This window comes from Pagrus major, chromosome 11, assembly GCF_040436345.1.
Source record: "Pagrus major chromosome 11, Pma_NU_1.0".
NCBI classification, from domain to species: Eukaryota; Metazoa; Chordata; class Actinopteri; order Spariformes; family Sparidae; genus Pagrus; species Pagrus major.
The window spans coordinates 6,661,344-6,683,704 of record NC_133225.1 but is presented as its reverse complement, the minus strand read 5'-3'; the positions used below and the strand labels follow the sequence as shown (position 1 = coordinate 6,683,704).

At 41.7% G+C, this 22,361-nt stretch overlaps 1 protein-coding gene across 3 annotated transcripts in view; it reads right to left on the bottom strand.

Annotated features, from left to right (window-relative positions):
- lpp (LIM domain containing preferred translocation partner in lipoma) overlaps window positions 1-22,361 on the bottom strand; it is a 155,679-nt gene that overhangs the window by 8,092 nt on the left and 125,226 nt on the right. For all 3 annotated transcript variants that reach the window (XM_073475942.1, XM_073475943.1, XM_073475944.1), the window contains 3 exons: window positions 21,429-21,598; window positions 2,865-3,043; window positions 123-243 (listed from right to left, as the gene is read on the bottom strand). In XM_073475942.1, coding sequence (XP_073332043.1) covers window positions 123-243; window positions 2,865-3,043; window positions 21,429-21,598 — 470 coding nt within the window. The remainder of the gene's footprint in view (window positions 1-122; window positions 244-2,864; window positions 3,044-21,428; window positions 21,599-22,361) is intronic.

Here is a 22,361-nt window from a genome sequence, read left to right as displayed (position 1 = left end):
GTGTCTTATACCTTCATGCAGTAAATGTAGGCTGTCATCTGGAGCTGTGCCAGGTGGTACATAACTACCCCTGCTAATTATAGGGAGTTCACATACCAGAAACCTCAGAGAACATACAGTACCTCGCAGCGGTAACACTGCACGTGGAAGTCACGGTCCAGGGCCACAATACGGACGGTCTCCTCCTGGCCCGGTGCTGGCATTATAGGCTCAGAGCACACACAGCAGCGTGGGGCGAACTTCCTGTGACACAGAGGCAAAAATAACAGAAATAAGCTGTCAACAATAGGAAACAGTGATGCCTTGATGCTTTTTTTAGACCGTTTACTCATAAGTAGGGCTACACCAAACAATGATTTTCATTATCATTTAATCACCCTGTTGCTTTCTTGAGAAATCGTTTAATCCTCTGTTTTATCAAATGACAGAGAATGGTGAAATATTCCCACCAGAGGTGATGTGTTCAAAGACCTTTCTGTCTGCCAAGCGCTCTGTGTACTCACAATGGCGCGGCTCTTTGACAAGGTGACACGTTACTTCTCTTTTTGCCGGGCACGTAATGTCTCAGCATTGCTTATCAGTCTTTTGCAGCTAAAGCAAAAGCTGTGCACCCACCCCTAGCAAAGGGCTCAGTAATAGGACTGCTAGCAACGACAGTTGTAGTTAGCAGCAGTTAGCGGTTAGGCTATTCTAGTGATATGCTGCCCTCTGTTTGGAGTATAAATTTGACAGGTGGCTAGTTTTTACATACTGCTCCTTTAGAGTCTACTTGTGATCCCTCATCATTACATACTGTGTGTCTACAGATTGTGACCAGTTCAACTATAGAAGTGTTTTTTCTGCTCATAATAATCTTTAGAGGTATGAAAAGGTCAAATTATTTAGTAATTCACAATGAACAAGTCAAAAAGTATAAAACAATAAACAGACATTTGCAGTAACACATGCATTTGCAGAAATTAATAATTAATAACAATCAATATATAAATTTTTTTTTACTTTTATCTCCTTTTAATCTCTCCATGACCCCAACCCCCAAGTCTGGCTCAGCATGTGCATATTTTTTCTTTCTTTAATTATTCATTGACCACTGAAGACAAGCTAAAATTGCCCTTCTCTGAAATAGTTCATATAAATAGAATATTTGAGGAAATGCTAAACATAGTAGGGCTTTTACAAACATCAGAACCGACTCTCTCAGTAACACTTTCAAGCCTTCTGATCAGTAACTGTGGAGATGCCTTCAGCAGGAAGAGGTCTGTCTAACAATAGGATCAATGAGGATATGAAAAGCAGCCTGAAATTTCAGGTCCTCTCTCAGGTGACTAAAGGTCAAGTGGACACGGACTGACTGAACGCCTGGGAATCAGGAAGTGAAGGGGGGTGTGTGGCTTTGGGGGAACCATGAGCATACAGTATTAGCCAGAGAGAAAGCTTGGGCCTGGGCGTGATTATTCCTCGACACAAAGGCCTGCACTGTTGAGGTCACACTTGTCATGTGGAATTAAATAACAGCCCAGTGCAGCTAAAGCTAAAAGCTGTGCACTCACACCAACAGCCAGCTGTTTACTTCTGTTTCCCTTCTGGTCAATGAGCAAAGGAACATTTCTGGTAAGGTGGTGGTTATGCAACCGCCTGATTGTGACACAATGACTGGAATTTACTATTAAATTCATGGCTACAGCTGCAACCCATAACGTGGTAGAGCTTGTGACATCGCATGCATTACTTCCCGAAAATGAAAAACTGAGATCCCATATTGATTAGGCTTAAAATAAGATGAATTTGTGAGGTCGGTGAAGGATTTTAGAGCAGCATTAGTTGATTAGTTGACTTTAGCCATCCGGGGGCAGTGGAACAAGCTGCAAACACAACAATGACATGTTATGGCTGAGGTGTTAGCAAACAGATGTCTATTTACACATCCAGCAGGCATGTTACATTTTAATTAAAAGGTGTTTTGTTTATTCAAAAAGTTTTAATGACACTGTGATTGTCAGACTATTAGCTTACAAATTAGAGCTATTTACAATAGTTGCAGTGACTATATAAACAGTACAAATTGAACTCTGTTAATGCTTTGAAATTGGAAAAGAAAATTAGACATGTTACTCCTGACAACATTTTGTATTTAGCTCTGACCCTTAAGCTGCTAAATGCTCCTCTGTGTTCACCAGAGAGATGCTAACTTTTTCTGAAATTCTGTGCAATGCATGTAATGTCCAGTTCAGAGCTTTTTTTTTTTTGTTGCTGGAAACTGTTTCTTCTTCCATCTGGAAAGAGGAACGTGAATTAAAGAATTAAAGTTGCACACCATAAAACCAAAACAATGAGCTTAAAGATGCTAAAATTGACAAAGAGCTGAGAGAAACTATTGTTTGTTGGTCTGTCAGCAGGATAAGGCAAAAACTACCCAACAGATTTCCATAAAACTTGGACGGAGGATGGGTCTCGGCCCAGAATAGACCCCATTTACTTTTAGTGCGGGCCCTGATAAAGAGACAACTACAGGGGTTGCGTTTTTTTTCTCTCTTTTCATCATCAGGTGTGTTTAGGTTGCTGCCATCTATGAGTGAGCTCAATGTGATGCTGACCCCAATTCTACTGATCTTAAATTATAGTTAAGCAATTATGGGTGGTTTAAAATTTAGAGTGATACAGGGCTATCGAGTTTGACATTGGATTTGGCTTGATTTCATTGACGGGGACTGTTGGACCTTGGTGGAGGTATGTGCTCTACTCAGTGCCACTCTAGTTCTCTTTGTGTTCGTCACTATGAGCACAAATCTCATATATAAATTCAATCCATTGTTGATACAACAGAACATTTACTCCAAAATGTGATGAAAAGCCAATCTACATACTTGTGGAAGTCCTCGATGCAGTGGATGTGGTTGGAAGCGTCCACGGTGAAAGGGATGCCGTCCAGGCTGCGGTGGCATACCACGCAGGTGAAGCAGTGAGGGTGGTAGGCTTTCCCGGTAGCCCGCAGGATGCGCTCCATGATGGGCTTACTGCAGATGGTGCAGGTCTCAAGGGTGTTCTGCAGACACAAACACACAAACCCACAGACGCCCACATGATTACACAACCGATCTGATGATGAATTTAGTGATTCTGATGATTCATTTCCAAAGGCCCTTTGAGCACTTGTTTACAATTAGCACTTGTCTGCTAACAAATTTTAACCGGCATGACAAATTTAGAAGTTTTTTATGCATCTCCTCCAGTTTTCATTTTTAACTTGCTGTTGCCGCCGTTACACTTCAGGTGGCTCGGCTCCCGTTCGTGCCTGCGCAACAAATAAATCCACACTCAGGACCTTTAGCTCGGCTGTCCTCGAATGCCACAGAAGCTGAAGGAATCTGATTAGCACTCCTCTCGAAACACAAACACAGTCATTTTTCAGCTGCCCTCACCCACACTTCATCCTCCCATATGCAAGAGTGTGAGCAGTAAATATTTCCACTTTGTGATGACTGCAGGTTTTCTGCAGCCAGGCGACTGGGCAAGCGGCCCGCGGGGGGACGTGGCAGCCGCCTGCCTCTGACTTATCTGTGGCATCTCTCTTCTTAATATCTGCCGGGAGACGCCATTTGTTATTTCAATATTTCATAAATAACGACTGCCTCTCTAAACAGCAATGCAATTACGGGGGTATGGATATATCATGCGAGGGTGATCAATGTGCGGCCTGATGTGGATATGTGCGAGCTGATGGGCCACGCTGCTTTTGCTGCCTCTCGCTCAGGCATTTCCTGGATCTCTGTCTCTCTCTCTCTGTTCCCCTCTTTCCCTACGCTTGGCTGGGCTAAAGAGTGCACGGTTCAGCTGTTCCCATTGGCTCCCACTGTAGTAGCAAGCTGCCTCAGTGTTTCCAAACACAGCTCGGGGTGTGTAGCAACACTGCGCTGCGTCATCCGCTGCCTCGCAGACACACCGCCGGGCCCTGCCGTTTAAAATGACACTTCTGTGACCGCTCGGCCGAGGTAAACTCCCAACCGTCCCCTGTCCGGCAGCGGAGCACGTGCAGTGACATTTATAGTCTATATGCTAATGAGCAGAGCAGCTTTAAACGGGATGAGGTTCATTGAAAGTACAATGTAGAAGTGTTCCTGACATGATTCTGTGAGGACGGCGGCTGACTTTTGCTTGTCAGGTCTCCTCACAACACGATCATGTGTCACCGGAGGGTAAGAGGGCATGAGATGAGAGCTGCTGATGTACGACTGGAGGCTGTGAAGTGGTGGTTTGAAAAATAGCCGTTTCTTCAAAGCACTCCTGGAGAGGCATTATTTCATGAAAAGCAATGTGTGCAGACAAGCTCCGCGTTCTTATTTGTCTTTTTTTCCCCCCTCCAAGACGGTAATAGAAATAAACATTATTCCCAGGGCAACATTTGTGTATAAACAATGTCCATATTGCAATCCTGCTCGATCCTGGAAGTGGAATGAAGCCTTTAATGAGCTCGCTGCGCTGAGCCCTTGAGGTTTGCCTCACACACGCACACGGAGACCGAGCGAGGTAGAGGTAGAGAGGGAGAGAGAGAGAGGGAGGGAGAATAATATTTGCAACCTGAGAATGTGAGTAAGATGCCGGGGCCAAACAGCACTCAACCGTCCTCAACTCTTACTCATCTGTCTGCATTTCCACTTACTTATTCTCATCTGCCCTTCATGTGGGAATACCTTGCCCTTGTTTAGCTTAACTAGAGCATATGATTTCACGGCACACAGTTCCTCCGGGCCATTGTAATGAGTACAGTACTCAAAAGACAAAATTTTCTCTCTTTCTCTCTGATGGTAAGATTCTATGACCTCAATTCATTCACTCTGCTCAGCCGCTGTTGTTTTTTTATTCACTCGTGACTTCTTTTATTTGGCATTAGGTAACATTTATTAGGCCTGTTACACGAACGTGGGTCTCATGTCAAAACAGAGCATTTACACGAGTTTTGCTCCGTGTTTGGGTTCAACCTCCACAGATGGTTTAGGGAAATTCTGCATAAATCACTTCGTGCCCTCTCTTTTGCAGATCTTCCAGGTCCTTTGCAGTTTGCCACTAGAGGGCTGTATATGTCTGCAGATGTCCGGGTTTTGCTTTTCCCCTGACTAAATGTGATGTATTCAAGCATATGTATTCTTTTTTTCCCCCCTCCTCTCCCTCATACATTTCTCTAAGTGTTTGCCCAGAAGGCTAAACAAATGTCTAGGCAGATGAGGTAAAGTGAATTTAGGTCAGACAGCCTCGCGCTGAACTGAGGGGTGAGTGGAGTGCGTTAAAGTCAATTGTGGCCCCTTTTCCCTCATTGTAAGCTGTTTCCTTTTTGCTCCAAAGTGCGATCACGGACTCACACCAAACACGCCGATGCCAGCCAGTGCGGTCCGGCCCGGCTCCCCAGCTTCCCAGCTTCCCCACTATCTGGCTACGGGGCTCCCAGACGGCGTTCGACGCAGCTGGAATGAGGAGTGTGATGGCAAACAAAGCATGTAATGGAGTTAAGAGGTCCCACGTGCTGCGCTCTGAACGTGAGACACACGGGCAGCGACATGGATAGTAAAACAACACACGCACACACAAAAAACATCATCAAGTGCAATCTTGAGTCTCTTATCTAAAACATGTTAAAGGTGGGGTTTGATTTTACTCATTTAAATGAAGTAAATCATCTTGTAATTTGTAACTTTATTGGATCAAATTACTTCTTTTTTTTAAACTCATACATCTGTGCATTACTTCTCTTAATCACAGGCCCAATACTAAACTAAATGACAACTTTTTGATCCATTTGCAGATTATTTTCTCAATTAATGTGTTAGTTTCAAAGCCCATGGTGTCCTTCATTTAATTTTTTTAAGTTTACTGTAATGTACTGTAAGGCATCTTCACAGTTTAGAAGCTGGAGCTATGTGGCAGCTTTGCTTATAAATGGACCGTTAATCCAATATCAGAATAGTTGCAACTGCTCATCATCATTCATTGTATTTAAATCCTGCTGCTCCATGCCAAACGTTATATTAAATTTGTTTGTAACCACAGAATATAAACTAATACTAATGCTTGCATCACTGCTTCACACACTCAGGGGGTCAAGGATTCAGCCCCAATTAAAATATCACAATAAATTCTGTCTGTGGTTTGCACTTTTCCATGCAGAGCTACAGGTACAAAAAAAACCCAAACTGGAACAAAGACGTATTTTCCACGTTTGCTGATGGAAGTTGAAACTGTCCACCATTTCACCATTTTCACACCTATCTTGTTGTTGTTTTTTTTCAAATGGTCAGGTCGGGCTGGAGTTCAGTGAGACTGCACGCGATTTATGACCTGGCACGCTGAACTCAGAGTGGGCCAAATCTACAGATGATCTGATTCAGTGCGCGTGTGTCCAGACCTTCACAGAATGTGCCGGTCGGTGCCAGGCCATGCTGTGTGAGTTGACTACACCATCCGGAAGGTGGCTCAGACAAGAGCGCTTGTTGGAAAGAACAGGTCTGAGTGCCGCTGCTACTGCGTCTGGTTTCCTCTGCAGCGGATAAGAGATACTGACTTGGTCGTGAACTATGAGTCAAACCACTGACCCTCCTGCTTCCTGAGGGAAGGTGTGTGCTGACTTAATAAACCTTGACAAGCAGCCCCCTTCCCTTTTATTGCTTAATATGGGTCAATCGTGAAGAACAAAGAGAAAATTATTTTGCCAACAAATACAGAATTATGCGCTCAAGCTGCTAATTTTTTAACAGGAAGTGTTTTACAATAAGAGAAGCAAGAAGAAGTGTGAAATAATAGAGATGAAGGAACTGTGATTCATAGTGAGGTGATACTATGGAGAACGTGAGAAAGTCACAAACTGCATGGGTCAACAGAAATAAAGTGCAGCACCGTACACTACAGCTTTAGGGAATTTAAAAATGAGGAATTGTTTGTGACGCTCAGAAAACTTCTAACATCTACAAAACCTCCTTTTCTAATGATTGTCAACAGGGACAAAGTATTTTCCTGGGGGGGGGGGGGGGGGGGGGTTAGTCTGTGTGCCATGTATGAAGTGTCGGCAGTAGATTAGCTGAAAACATCACAAATGGGCAATAGGTCGTGCACGGCCCAGGACAGAAAGGTTCTACAGCGGCTGATTAAAACCGCCCAGAACATCACTGGTACCATCTACAGAGCCTCAGTGACATCTGTGAAGTCTGCTCAGAGCCCAAAGGATAGTAGAAGACAACACCCACCCTCGCCACAGTCTGTTCACCCTGCTGCCATCTGACAAAATATACAGTAGCACCAGACTACAGAGCAGCTTCTTTCCTCAGACTGAGACACCTGAATTTATTCGCCACACTCCACCATGAATAATTTATTTTTGTGACTTAATTATTATTTATATATTCATATATTTTTCTTTTTTGTTTGTATGTGAATTTTTTAGATATTGACTTAGAAATTATTCCTGAATCTTGAACTTCTTGGCCAGGTGCAGTGATTTCCCGGACTCTCCGCTGTCTGACGGTGTTGAAAAGAGTCATTTAGACGGAGCCATGCTAGCCATTTCCCCCTTTTTCTTTATGCTAAGCTACGCTAACTAGCTGCTGGCTGTGGATATTTGATACCAATCTTCTCATCCAACTGATTATGCGTGTGCGCCTGCTTGCACACACGGTTACATTATGAGTCGTTTTGAAGGTCAAGTTTACACACATTACTCACTTCTAATTAACCATCTAATTAAATGTTAGACTGGCTTCATCATGTTGAGAATATAATGCAACAGTCAGCCAAAACATCTTGCATCACATATGCTTTAGTGATGATTTGATCTTAACATATATACAATTTTCAACCAGATTATGCAAACTGTGAATTTTATTTCTTCACTTCCTCTCAGAAAATAAGTGTCCGTGCGCTCCAGCAGCACTAACCCTGTGATCATACACTGATGTGACAGTATCAACAATAACATCGGCTTTTGGTTTCAAACAGGTGGTACTTATTTCAGTGTTATTTTGTTGCGTTGCATTTTATTTTGAGGCGATGCCGTTATTTTGTGCATCCTCTATAAACACGACAAATTCCATCTTTTAAAGTGAAACACCTGCTGCTCTCTGACCATCAAGAAGAAGTTTTTAGATGTGCTAAGCCCCACTTAACCTCCATTAAGATGCCTGAAATACACCAGAGAGGATTCACTCTTTTTGTTGCTGTTTTACTATTTTCCACTGTCGCTCTATTTGTTTACAAAATCCTTCTAAATCCTACTCTACACAGAGACTATGAATGCAAAAGTCGTGGCTGTAAAGCTCCCAGCAGACTTCAGTTTACAGTATATTTGTGTGGCTCTTCTATTTTCACGAGGAAGACGCAAAAGTTACCTCACTCACAGCTGACTTGGCACCAGCTTCTCTTCATGCATATTTAAAAAGCGGATTTGGCAAAACTGTCCCCATGTCAGTGTTTCCAGAAAGTGATGCTGCTGCGTGAATCCTAATTGTGCATTCACACAGCAGCATCAGTGATATTCGTTCAAGTCGGAGAAAAATGCGGCAGACGTACTAAACTTACAGTAATGAAGATGTTTTTGGAGACACCGTCAGTCAGTGGAAAACACATCTGACAAAGCAACAGATAGGATTATTGTGGTCGGGGTTAAAGAGCTTGTTTTCCACATTCTTAAGCCAAATCATGGAGGTCTTGGCCTGTGGAAGATGCCAGAAATCTGCTTTGGTCGAGGGAGATTGGGAGCTCATTTAAATCTCCACACATTTGCGAAGGGATTGTGGGAGCACCACCCTTCCCTGATCTGTGGTCTGCTCAGGCCAGGGAGGTGGAGAGGTCTGTGTAACTGTGTGTGTGTGTGTGTGTGTGTGTGTGTGTGTGTGTGTGTGTGTGTGTGTGTGTATGTGTGTGTGTGTGTGTGTGCGGAGAGCTGAGTTTCCCTTTCAGCTGGTTGGGTTCAGTGATCATGATCATCTCTCCCACCTCCTCCTGCGAAGGTTAACAAGTGAACAACCCCCTGCTATTTCCCCTCCCTGAGGTCCGACTCGCATGATCCCATCCCTGGCACCTTGATATCCAACTTAAATTTAATTTTACATATCAGTGATTGCTTTCCAGTGACCGGCGCTCCCTGGCATCCTGACTCCGTCCATCTGTCTGAGCAGTTTCGAAGCATCGGGGCTACAGTGCGAGCATATGAGGATATATTAACATGACTTGACTCCTTTACAAAATTCTGTCATTTATAAGCGTGTTATGTAAATCACCCACTCGAATCTTTTCTGCTGCCTGGATGCAGATGACTGAGGTGTGTATGTGTGATTTGTTTACGTGTGGGTGTGAGCGAGCATGTCACGCAGTGGAAAGTGATTCTCCTAATGGTTTGGTAACTCCGAGGATCAGTGACCTTGAAACTATCAGCTGTATAATTCACAGCATTTGTGACACTCATCTGTGTGCACGCCAGTCAGTCAGGACGAGTGTGCCCAGGTTTTTTGGTCTCTCTGACCTGGAATGGCCCCCCTTCCTCAGCTCATCTGTCTGTCCATGTAATAAATTCACACTGGGTTATGGATGACCTGCGCGTGCAGGAATGGGGTGGCATCCTGCCAGAGCCTCCCATCCTGATTTGTTTCTTACATTTTAGTTTATCTCTCTGCCTGGACGCTTTACGAGCAGCCTCAGCCCTGTGATCCTCCTCACCAGCAGCTGTGTGCAGGTTTCTTTCACTTGAGAACATGAGTTCTGACAAAGCAACAAAAACTGCATGTGTCAAATGAGATTTAAATATTCATGTGTTCTATTACACGCAGCTGAGCAGCTTTATTTGTTCACGCACATTTCTTATTTTAGCCAAGTGATAATATCATGCTGCAGCCAACATGAACGGACAGGGCCGACGCACGGATCATGCCTTGCTCAGGCCTTTCTTTAAAGAATAAAAGGTGGCAGTGGGGGCCTGATCTCGCTCTCCGGCTCAGAAAGTGGCCGGCCTGCTTGTCTGCCTCTCTGCCTTAAATTCAGCTCCGCAGCAGAATGTGACCCCTCTGGACTTTGGGCAATGTCTCCTGCTCTGGTTACAGAGAGAAACTGACAAAGACCCCGGCAGTAGTTCTCTCATGCCATGAGTTAGAGTGACATTGTGGTGGGTCAGCACTGGGTCACGGATATTTTTCTCCTGCTCGCTCCTCGGGGGGAGGAAATGTGCTTAGACAAAAAACATGAGGAAGGTTTAGAGGGCCCGGTGTTTGGAATCACTCCCTCCTCTCTTGTCCAAACAGTGTATTCTAATAACAACACTCATGCTTTTCATTTACTCTCTTGTAATGGATAGGACAGCTGCATTTCCTGTAGTGCGGATCAGTAATAAGAAATAATGACCTGCTTGAGTTTAGTGGGCTCACACCCACTGTACAGCGCAATTATACACACACATAATTGTCTTGGCAAGTCTGGAGACGTACTAAGATGTGAAATCCTATTCATGCAAGTGCTATCTAATTGGCTCACTCCTTTGAGGAATTAGACCGAGTTAATCACGTCTGAATATACAGAACTCAATTAGAACTCTGCAAGCTAATGCAGACAGCCATGAATATTTGATGACGAAGTCAGCAGAAAGCCGAGCCCCGCTCTGTGTTCGCCAGCGCGCCTCAGACGACAAGTAAAACCAAGGTGGGCGTATACCTGCCATCGCCGCTCGGCGTGTGCGCGGCAGCTCTCCCAGTGTGAGCAGCAGCTGTGCAGCCGCTCGCAGTCGTGCAGAGGCGCTGATGGCGAGCTGCAGTGCCACAACAATGAGCATGTGGGGGCCCTTAACTCATCGCGCTGGCTGCAAGCCTCTGGATCTGACTACCTGGATATCCATCACAGTGCAGTGACAGGTGTGTGGGTGGTGTGCAGTCATTTCTAATTAGAGCTATATTACTGTCAGGGAAGCAATATTAGAAACTTTCTCTGTGTGCTGTACTGTCTGTATCACTGTGGCTGGATGTGAGGGGAGAGGATCAGCCTGTGATTGGATGTATTGTATCGTATATCCCCTCTCTCAATGACAGCAGGGGCTGTAGGGGAGTTCTTGGGGATATCCCATTGTTAGGTGGGAGAGGAGTCTGTATGATGTGCTGTGGAGGACATCCATCACCAGGAGCCCCAATACAGCTGACACCACGCCTGTCGCCTCTGGGTGCCGTGCCGCCCTCGGAAACTTCCCTTTGCTATCCAGATTGAATGAGTATGGTGCGTTTGAACTCACTTGTAAAATTCAGTAAACAAACTGAGAGCAGTGGTTCTCTGATGTACCCCCACTGGCAATCAGATGAACTCAAGGACCCCTTCATCAGCACCACCCGTCACACTCCAAATGTGTTCACTTCAATTGATTTTAAGGTAGATGTTACGTAACACCACAAAAAGTGGATACAGTTACTTTATCTTAGCCAAGTAAACATTCTTACTGCAAGCTGGATCCTTTAACAACTTCTACACTTCTTTTAGCACATTATTTTAAAAGGCCCAAATTTGTAAGATAGTTGATTGTTGAGTCTCATCCCCAACTCGTCAAATACCGATACTTTAGGTCGGGCCGTCCACCAACCTACAGCGCCAGTATTTGCTTGAAGTTTTATCCATTACTTTTAGCTGTTTCACCTGTTCATCCATAAAGGTCCTTTTCGGCACTCTTGCCACTCAGCAGCCATCTTGGCAAAGCTCCCAGTTTTTTCGGCCGATTGATTTTAATAGAACTAGATAGTGAATGCAAAGATGGCGCCCATGCAGTCCAATGAGAATCGCTCGCCTGGTGCCATATGCCAAAAAAGTTCTCCAGCTTCCAGATTTACGTCCTGTTATGCGGCCCACTGGAAATGTGTAGTCGTGTTTTAACCTCTTTGGTTAAAACATTCATAGTAGAGAGAGTCATAATTGACCTTGCTGCAGTTCGAGGTGTCCTGTCAACATTTTTACAATATACTAAAGGTAATTATTACATGCATACTCATTGACAACAAGAGGCATTAAGACGTTACCACTGACTCAGGTTGGTGAGAGATCTGTACTGTGCAGTAGCATATTGTAGCTCTTAGCTTGTTGATCATTGTGACAATGTACTAAATATCAGAATCACGCTAATTTGAACAATTCATACGTGTGGGTGTATTTGTGTGTTTATTTTTGTTAAAATTGTTGAAGTACTCAACAACCTTTCTACTTACTCATTAGGGTATAAGTGGTTGTTTGGTTGGGAATTACTGAAATAGGAGGACCATGGTTTGTTTTTCTGTTGAAGTGGAATAATGATTAATCAATTAATCCATCACCAGAAAACTAACCGCCAACTGTTTTGATAAATGATTAATTGTTTAAGTCGCTAATTTGGCAAAAATAGTTAAAATTCTGACTAAACTACTGAAAATAGTCGTCGGTTCAAGCTACTGTAGAGTAAATATGGACAATTGTTGTTGTTTGTTTAAATGCATATTACTTAAAGCATAGTGGGTTTGTGCTCAAGAGAAGAAAGCAACTTAAAAAAAAGTTGAAATATGTGGAATAATTTCTCAGACAAAGGGTCTTATTTGAATGCTCAAAAATGTGGTGAATTATACTTTAAACACGCAGAACTGAATTTGAAAAAAAAAAAGAAAAACTTTATTAGATCAGCATTTGTTTGCATTCTACATGTCCCACAAAGAAGGTGCTTTTTGCTTTCATGAGAGTCTTAGCTGATGATAGAAATTCATAACAAGAGATTTGTGCTTGAAAAGTGCGTCTGCATCAGAAACTTAATAACATAAAGAAGAAGTGACATCACCACATTCCAAGACAGACAAACAGACACGGAGGGTTAAAGCTCATCAGTCAATCATGAACGTTTCTGGGTGACTGGCAGGTCAGGGCTGCTGTGTGCACTTCTTCCTTTACAATAGCGGAATGGAAAATCTTTGGTAGAGTGAAGGCAATAAGACCAAAGCCCATTTATTTTAAATAACAGAGCCGCAGTACAACACCAGATAATGAATGTAATTACATTCAAGCAAGTTGGCGTCCGTGACCTTGGTGGTCTCTGAAATTCTGTCAAAAGAGGCAGAAATAGATTAAGGTTTTTGTGTGGGCAAATCCCTATCTCTTTATTACTGCTCTTTCAATATGAAGCTCTGCTCCTGGTGTGACCTTGTGTTAGTTACACTACCGCTCAGAAGTTTGGGATCACCTGTTTTCCTTCTTTCCAGCATAAATCAGAGACTTCATGTGTTTTTATGTTTTAATTTTTCCACATTATTTTGAAGTTTTAAGAATTTTTTTGATAAAGTAACACTGCTGTTGTTATGTTAGCTTTTTATAGTCATTATTGAACCGGATCCCATTTAAATCTGCAAAGATTTTGATGCTAAGCTTTCAATTTCTTTTACCAATATCTGTTGATGTTTTATATTCTCATTTAAGTGTTATTTTGTCTCTTTCTATCCTTTCAGTTGTTATTCCGGTCGAACCATTGTACTGCGTTTTGTTCACCATGTGCAAAACATTATTTTATTTGCAAACCCTTTATACAAAAATAACATCTATTTCTAAAGAGGACTTTCTAAAAACCTAAAAACATGAAAGACTACTCCAAAATATAGAGCCATCTAGTTCATTTCATCAAAACTTTAAAACTCTGGTGTACATGAGTCTCATTACAGCACACTTAAACTGCTTGCACTTTGGATGATCTACATTCATGGGAAGTGGTCGTATGAACAGGAAAGTGGGGATGTGATTCTGCCTCAAACAGGGAACTGAGCATTGTCTGCAACCGTTTTGTCATTCACTGGTGTCAGTTAAGCAGATTGAATGAAACTGTTTACCAGTGTAGAGCCTGAAGCAAAGGGCAGCTAAGCAGCCGTTTTAAAGTAAATTACCTGGGCGAAAACCTGGCTGTGGGAATGCTGCAGAAATCTGCCAAAAACCCAGTAACAAGGCAGACGTGGACAACACAGAATAGACTTAAGAAGAGCAGGCATGGTACCCCTGTGTAAGCAATTAACCTCAGTGACACTGAATCCCAATGCTGAACTTCTTCAAAGACCAGCTGAGCTATCAGATAGAGGGAGAGTCCTTGTTGCTCTCAGCCCCGTTAACTAATACGCTCTCGTGGCTAGACTTCCTGAAGTGAAAGGAGACAGAAAATTACTATTCATATCTAAGAGTACAATTTCAAATGGATGTGGTGACTTCTATAATCCCACTGACTAAGAACATTTAGGCTTGAACTATCTAGAAGGTATAATGGCGGCTAGAACATAATGACTTAATTTGCTGCACTCGTTTTTTTTTTATTTTATGTGAAGCTCCATAAATGTCTTAAATTATCTCAAATCATAGTCTATAAATACTGTTATAGTTCCTTTTACTTTAGTGTATATAGTAAGAAATGATCCATGAGTTGACGTGTTGAAGTTGTAATCAGTTGTAATAAGATTTTGTCGGCATTAGCAAGTGCAGTTGGATACAACAGGAAGCTCTCCTTGAGCAGCTCTTTCGTTAGAATTACAACAGAAGAGGAACTGGTGTCTCTGTTTATAGAGCAGCCAAACAAACTAAAGATGCTTTAATAAAAGTCAGTCATTAATACTTGTGACTGCAAACTGATTTCATGCTTTTCAAATTGTTTTCCACATGACAACAGCCAAAGTTTCTGCTCTTGACTGTTCAAGTACTCCTTTGCAAGATTTTCATAAACAATGGTGGTCCCTTCACAATAAAAGCGACCCTGTGCTTCACCAGTATGCTCTTCATTGAACTAGTAGCAGTAAGATATGTTTAGTTTGCATTGGCAGTAACTTCATACTGCTCAGACATGGTGGTAGTGGAGTGAACATTGTAACTTTGTCTCACTGATATCAGCCTCAAACAGTAATGGATCGTTACTTAGCAACATGGCTACCTCTAACCGCCTTGCAAAAAACAACCGCAAGAATCCCACTTTGACCAAGCCTATGAAAAGACCGAGTGAAACACTGCTGTATGAGTACGCAGGTTTTGTTACTTATGATCTAGGAGGAAGAATGCTGGTTTTGAACTGTCTCAAGTCCTGTTGGTAAGGGGGAACCGACTTTGACACAACAACAGAGCTCTCCATCGAGGGAATGCCCGTCCGTTCACTGTTGTTTTACCTCGGTTTCTTTCACTCTCACTCTTCAACTTCTTTGCCTCCTCTATCAGCGGGGTTCCTTTTCTTTTGCAGTGTAGAGTTTCCACAGCTATTCCAGTTGTTCCACAGTTACCTGGGGATAGTGACTACAATGCCTCCTCCTATTTTGGTTGCGCAATGGCAGACGTGCTTCCTTTGTGCCGTAATTACACCTTCGTTTTTGTGGAAACGGTGGCAGACCGAATAGCATAGTGGAAGCGAGGTCCATAGGGACCCAATCTATATGCAGACGGTGTCATTTTTCTACTACCATGGCACTGTGCAATCAGTATCTGCTTCAGAATAAGTAAAAGCAAAGAAAGTTGTCTATATCCAACTTACACAAGTAACATATTAATTTAAACTCAAACCACAATGTTTTCCTAAACCTAACCAAGTAGTTTTGTTGCCTAAACATAACCAAACTGCGACCATGCCATGAAGGTCCGTTACGCCTGTCACTAGTGCTATAAACTGCAACAGTTGTGTTTGAAAACAGTAATATGTCTATTCAGCTGACCTTTACAGTTGTTTTGGTATGAGGATGTGTTGCTACTGAAAGGTAATCGAGAATGTTGATACTGAAAAATCAACGATCAATTTGGATTAAAAAACAAGGTTTTTTCATGTCCCTCATAACAATTACAGAAACTGGTCCAACTGAAAATGCAACACATTCAAACAACAGGGCACAAACCACACCAGACCTGGATGTAATTCACATATACGCTATCACTATTCACTATCTGTGGTGTCGCTGCTTTGTTCACATAAAAGCTGACACTCTGAGTGTACTCTTGGCCTTTCACTTTACAGCATTTTCCTCTTAAGTGGAGCACTTCTCTTAAATGTATTACATCTCGTATGTCAGCTCTCAGTGAGCTTTGTCTGAGGTTGCAACCTTTAAGGATGCACAAAAAAGTCCCTCAACCTTATTCCTACTGCATCTTAATGTGCATTCAACTGCACGACGATAATGCAAGATGAAGCAACTGACCAGCTCTTCAGGTTCAGGGTCAACACATGAAAACATACTATAAATTGCATCACAGATCTGGTTACATAATTGGATCTTGAATTACGAGAGACACAGTTAAGATGCCTGGCTGTTGTGGAAAATACTTTTGTAATATCGTCCGACCCCACTGGGTTTCTCTTTCTGTTTGTGAATTTCCAGATGCCCTGTGATTAATTTGTTCCAGTTTGCAGAAAAACATACAGTCAGCAATACTTTGAATCCACTGGAAAATGTTTCACATCAGAGCTTTCTTGGAAAACACTTAGTGGCACTAAAACTCAAAACTGCTGTCTCTCAGTAACAATGATGGCGGGCTCACTCGGTGCTGTTTGCACACACACTCATGAAGTCTTATCATGTGTGCAAACATGGAGTGGGTAAATCTGTGGGACAGCTCAGGCTGAGACACATCAGACAAGGAAAAAGAAACAATGGTGACCCAGTGTTGTCACATGAATGCGATTCTAAAGCACTCCATGCAAAACGAGACATTAATTGAACGTCTGTGGAGTTTATCAACATCATTGCGTATTCAAATAGGCAGCGATTAGTCCTCTGTGAAGGCAAGCCAGGCAAGTGCCGAGGACAAAGGCTGACTGCTGGGCTGCAATTTGTGGGCCAATGGTGTGACTGAGGTTGGTTAGACAGAGAGATAGCAGGTTGTGAAATCAGGAAGTAGACCGGTGACGATAACAGCTGTGGGTGAGTTCCTGCACATTACTAAAAGGAATTAATGATATCTAGACAAACAGTTTGAATGAGGCAAATCAGCCAGCGGAAGAGATGGATCTCGCTAATACAAATGTCGGCATTGTTCCACAGAATATGTAAAGTCTCAGTGGAGATAAGGGGGCTGCTGATCGCCTACTTTGATACATGGCAGAAAACTTTATTGGATGGCAATCAGCGTGGCGTGCAAAATGTATTCCTGCAATTCCTGGCAAAGGGATTAATAGATGTTTGCATATTATTATACAGATTCAACACACAGTAAGTTTCCTCAGGCACCTGTGATACCTGTAAGATGTTCTGCATCAGATGTAATACAGTGCCAGAGGGTGTTCCAATCTATTTCACACTTAAAATACAGAACGTATAGGAAATACAAAAAGGCTCACAACTATGATAACATGGTGTAAATAATTATTATTAATTATTAAAGAAATATATTAATCGTAGCATTTTTTAATGTTAGTTTGAGAAAACCAACATGCATCTAATGTGTTCAAGTTAAATTAAATTAGTTAAATGCAATTAAGATACTAATTAAATGTTATTTTATATCAGCAAATAGTTTCAATGAGTAAAAATAATACTGAATAAAGAATACACGGTTTAAGCAGTATACAATATTTTAAATATATAAAATATATACCTCAGATTAAATCTGTCCCGTATAGGTCTCCCAAACTCAAGATGGAAAACAGGGGGTTATAACAAGGGTGTAAAAGGCTGCCAGTATGACATGGCAGGTTGAAGAGGAAGGACAGTATGGGAATACAGTCAAAAGACAAATTCATAGTTAATTATGAACGTTCTTTTTCTCTTAGAGATTCCTAGACTGACTGACTTGAAGGCTAACTTGAGTTTCCCTCTTTCTCCCTGGGATATGACATTTCTCTTCGGAGACTCAACTCTCACGTTCATTCTCTAATCGTACAGAGGCGTATGACCCTGAGGATGGGAATAAAAGAAGAAGAAATTACTTTCATTAAGAAATTCAGATTTCCCCCATCCTTTTGATCTTGTGCCAGAAGAACATTTATGCTGATGAAATGCATAAATAAAGTTCTTAAATTATCCCGTTCCTCTTTAGCGCATGTATCAGAGTTGGAGAACTTCCAGACAAGACAACTACAATCACAGTGAGTGCCTCTGAAAAGGGATGATTTAAGAGATGGCCTGCCACTGGTTTAAACGTCATGTGGCTCAACTTCCAGACTTTACTGGTAAAGTGCGTATCAAGCCATTTCTTGAAAGTGATGTGGAGGGAAAGTAAGTACGAGTTAATATGTAATGGGTGTGAGGAATCAACAATGTCAGTGTGTGCTCCAATTTATTTCTTTAGAACTAATGATTCAAATAAGGAATGAATCATGATGACCATTACAATATGTTTTTTATAAAGCACATCTGGATTTATTTTAATGCTACCCTGGTCATCATCATTCGTTATCGCTTGTCCAGTGTGTACAAACTTCTCACTCATTTTTACTAGCAAGCTACAAGCTGCGTTGGTACTGATGACAATCATCTCTTTTTAAATGTGCCTTATCTCTAATCTGTAAAGAGGAATGTTTTTCATGGGTACATAACTACCTGATGTTTGTTTTAGGGTGGCTCCTATCTGCCTCAGGGAGCCTATAAAAAAACGGGTCTAACGGACACAAGCTGCAGGAACAGAATAAAGGCTGGTACATTAGCCGCAATGCAACTCGAGGTGTTTTATAACAGTAGTGGCTAATGCAGCCTTGTGCTGCTAACTCTAAGCAGAGATGAGGAGCTGGCTACAGAGGTCTGCTAAGCTTTCTTCATTTCAACGCCATACCTCCGTGTGGGGTTAGGCTGCTTCAAAACATTTTCAAAAAGGTTTGATATAAGGCCTAAGACCAGACAGGACCAGTAATACTGAATTTCACCACTAGATGACACTCAGTCGCTCCTGAGAGGGTCATAATGTGAAGTATAGAAGCACTACAGTCCATCAGGGCAACTGCAACACATTGTATTTTCATTTTGCACAACAATAATTCAAGTCAATGAGTTTCCTACATGCTCCTGATAATGTTTCACAAAAAAAAAAACCCTATTAAGAAATGAAGAGGATCTTTCCACGGAAACACTAGGGTTTTTTTTAACTTGAAAGGGATACAGAAAGTGTCGAGTGAAGACAGGAGCAGCGGATTAAAACGCTTCGCCAGAAAATTACATGTAATGCTAACAAGCTGCAGCATAACCTGCACCAACTTGTTACTGATGAGAGTTTTCTCTTGTGAACTTAAGTCTGAATAGTATTGTGGCACTGTGTGCACAACTCTCAACCCTGGTACATCATAACAAGACATAATTACAGCACCACCCATAGCCCCAAAAACAGACTTTTACATATGAAATCAGTGGCTCATAATATTCTCCTTCCTGACTTCATTTGGACCTCATACAAGTTTTAAAACTTGTACAAATTTAAAGCTTTAATCACGATCACTTATTTCGAAATATGAACAAAAAATGAAAGTTTAAAGCTACTACCAAAATTTCCCCTGTAATGGTCGGTTGGACTGCACAGTTACTTCCCATCTCAGCTTCCAGGAATGACCCTCAAATGTCCCCAAGATATTGCTGACTATAAGAAACCAGGACCCTGTTGTCATATCCAGAGACTGGACTGAGGAAGAAACTGAATCATATTCTAACGAAACTGAATAAGTGAAACACTTCTGCAAAATGATTTCCTTGTGGTCGTACAAGATGACGTGTCTTTCCTGACAATATTGTGCAAGTAAATACTTTCATGTGTGTTGTGCAACACGGCGACGAGAATACGGGTCACAGTTTTGTAAAAAAAAAAAAAAAAAGGAATAAAGGCACCCCAAATCAAAAATAACTTCTGGGATCTCTCAGTGTCAGTCATCGCTTCAGTCTGGTCAACTTCTGATCAGAAGAGTGATTTAAAAATGAGGAAACAGACGAGACGCAATCTTTTTTTAGGATCTAATCCACAAAGAGAATTAACACCATGTTACATTCTAACATGATTTTGACACTCTTTTAATAACTAAGTGCATTTAAACCATATCTGGCTGCTTATCAGCTGTAACTCCAGATAGTTATGCATCAGCTCACTGAATGATGTGCAAGTGAAAACATTCTAATCATCATCTAATTCAGCGAGGAAGAGATATCTGAAATTCCTCTATTATAAAGACAATGAATGCAGCTCTGATTCATTATTCAGGTAAAACTAATTAATAATCCATCAGGTTGTCCTGGACTACAAAAACTTACCCTTGTGTGTTTGTTATGACTATCACTAAGGTTAAATTTGGAGATATGCTCATTTATCTAACAGTTGCTATGAACATTTGGCTTTGATATCACAAACATAAAACAGGAAATTTCAAGTGTTTCAAACCTGTATTCATTGTTTTTGTTGCCACTTGGGGTCAAAATCAAAAGCTATAAACAAACACCTACATGCTACTGCGTTTTAAAATTGATATGGCTAACATGTTCACAAAAAGTTATCTACTCACACATCCAGCAGACAAACAGCAACATTAGCATTCTTTAAAAGTCGTGTTTAAGTACCACACTTGCTCCACTGCCTTCAGAGAAAAACAGCTGGCTCTATAGCCGCTAAATGCTTCAGTATGTTTACTGAAAAACTTTACTGTTGCGTATTTAGCATAGAGAGGATTTTTCTGTGCTTTTTTGCCAGCTGTGAGGAAACAACGTGGGTTAGAGTGGTGAGAGTAAAACATAACAGTAAAGTTGTGGGCCATACCCCTAAAACATTTAGCTAAAAGATGCTAAATTATTCTGTTGCGCTGAGAGAAAACTGCAGTCTGTGATGTTTCTCCGATGGTTTGTGAATATAAGAGACATTTTTCACATAACACCTCGTCATCTGATCTATTGTTACTATAAAAATATCAATTAGTGCAGCTTTAACCCTAACCCTTCTAATTGTTGTACTAGCTAACGTTGCAAAAGCTAGTTTGCAAACGTTAACGTTGCTTAACGTCCATTTTTATGTTTTTTCCCACAAACTGGCAAATACTGTGTTATATTATTGGGTCACAATACCTTTCTACAAGCCCTGTAGATGTATTATTTTCTTTTAAATGTCTACATAAAACTATCAATATGACCTTTAACAAATCCAAGCTCACTGGTTACACAGGTTTTTAGCATCTTCCAAGCCTTTGTACTTGTCATTAAAAGCTGTGTGACTGCAAGAAGCAACTTTCAGACAAAGAAATACTGAGACAATTTCATTTGGTGACCAAAAGCAAAACAAAGGCAAAGAAAAAGAGGAAATGAAGATGTATGTGGTGAGGTGGCAACTCGTCAGCTGATGATGAAATGAAATGTGGTCGCCTGAAGTGGAAATGTATGACCATTCCAGACACCAGTGTGACCATCCCTGATATCATGTGCACTTTTGAAACATGGACATACACATAACCAGACTGAGCAAAACCAGAAAGTGAAGCAGGTGGAGAGGAGGAACAAAAAAAAGTTACTTACAATATAGCAAGGCTCACAGTATGCCTTCTTCTCCACAGCGAAGAAAGGCTTGCCGCGCAGCTTGGTGCTGCAGGTCATGCAGACGAAGCAGTCGACATGGAAGACCTGGTCCATGGCAGTGCAGCCTGTGCCTTCACCCACTACGTTCTCTCCACAGCTGGCACAGCGCCCTGGGGAGAGGAAGAGGAGGGGAGGCTGTGAGCAGATTCATCAGAAATCCACAAGATATTTAAGGTCAGATCACATTCAACGGGAAACCAACGGTCACACTGAAAACACTATAAAGATTCAAATGATTCAGTCATTTATAGTGTTCTGCAGGAGAGCTGGACTGTTAGACTCTGTTTCAAACACTGGCAGACACTCTGATGAGAGTGAATAGCTTGACCTGATAGGAACCATCCTGCAGTTTAAGGTCAGTGATACAACACCTCAAACAAAGCCAGGTCAAAAGACATCAGCCTTGTCCAACATATGTCTTAAAATCAGGAGAAATTTCTCCTTTCAAGGCCAAAGATCATGTATCAAATATCTTATCCTATCCTAACTATTTTGTTTTTTGAAAAGTTTCATGATACAAAGAGATCTGCAAGGTGGTCGTATCATATTAAAGGTGCACCCTGTAGTTTTGGGGAAGAAATCTTAATCAGAAAAGAAAGATCTTCATTGACAGAACAGAATATAATATTCACAATTATTTTTTCATTGTGTGTGTTCACAATCATCTGAATATATGAATTATGGTTTTTTCACCTTAGAATGAGCCTTTTATATCAATAGGAAGCAGGTCCTCATCAGTGGGGTCCACCATGTTTCTACAGTAGCCCAGAACAGACAAACCAAACAGAGGGCCTTTCAGGTTTTTTGTGTCTTATTTCCAAGAGCGAGGGTGAGACAAGGGTTGCAACCTGCAACCCCACTAAACCCAGCACA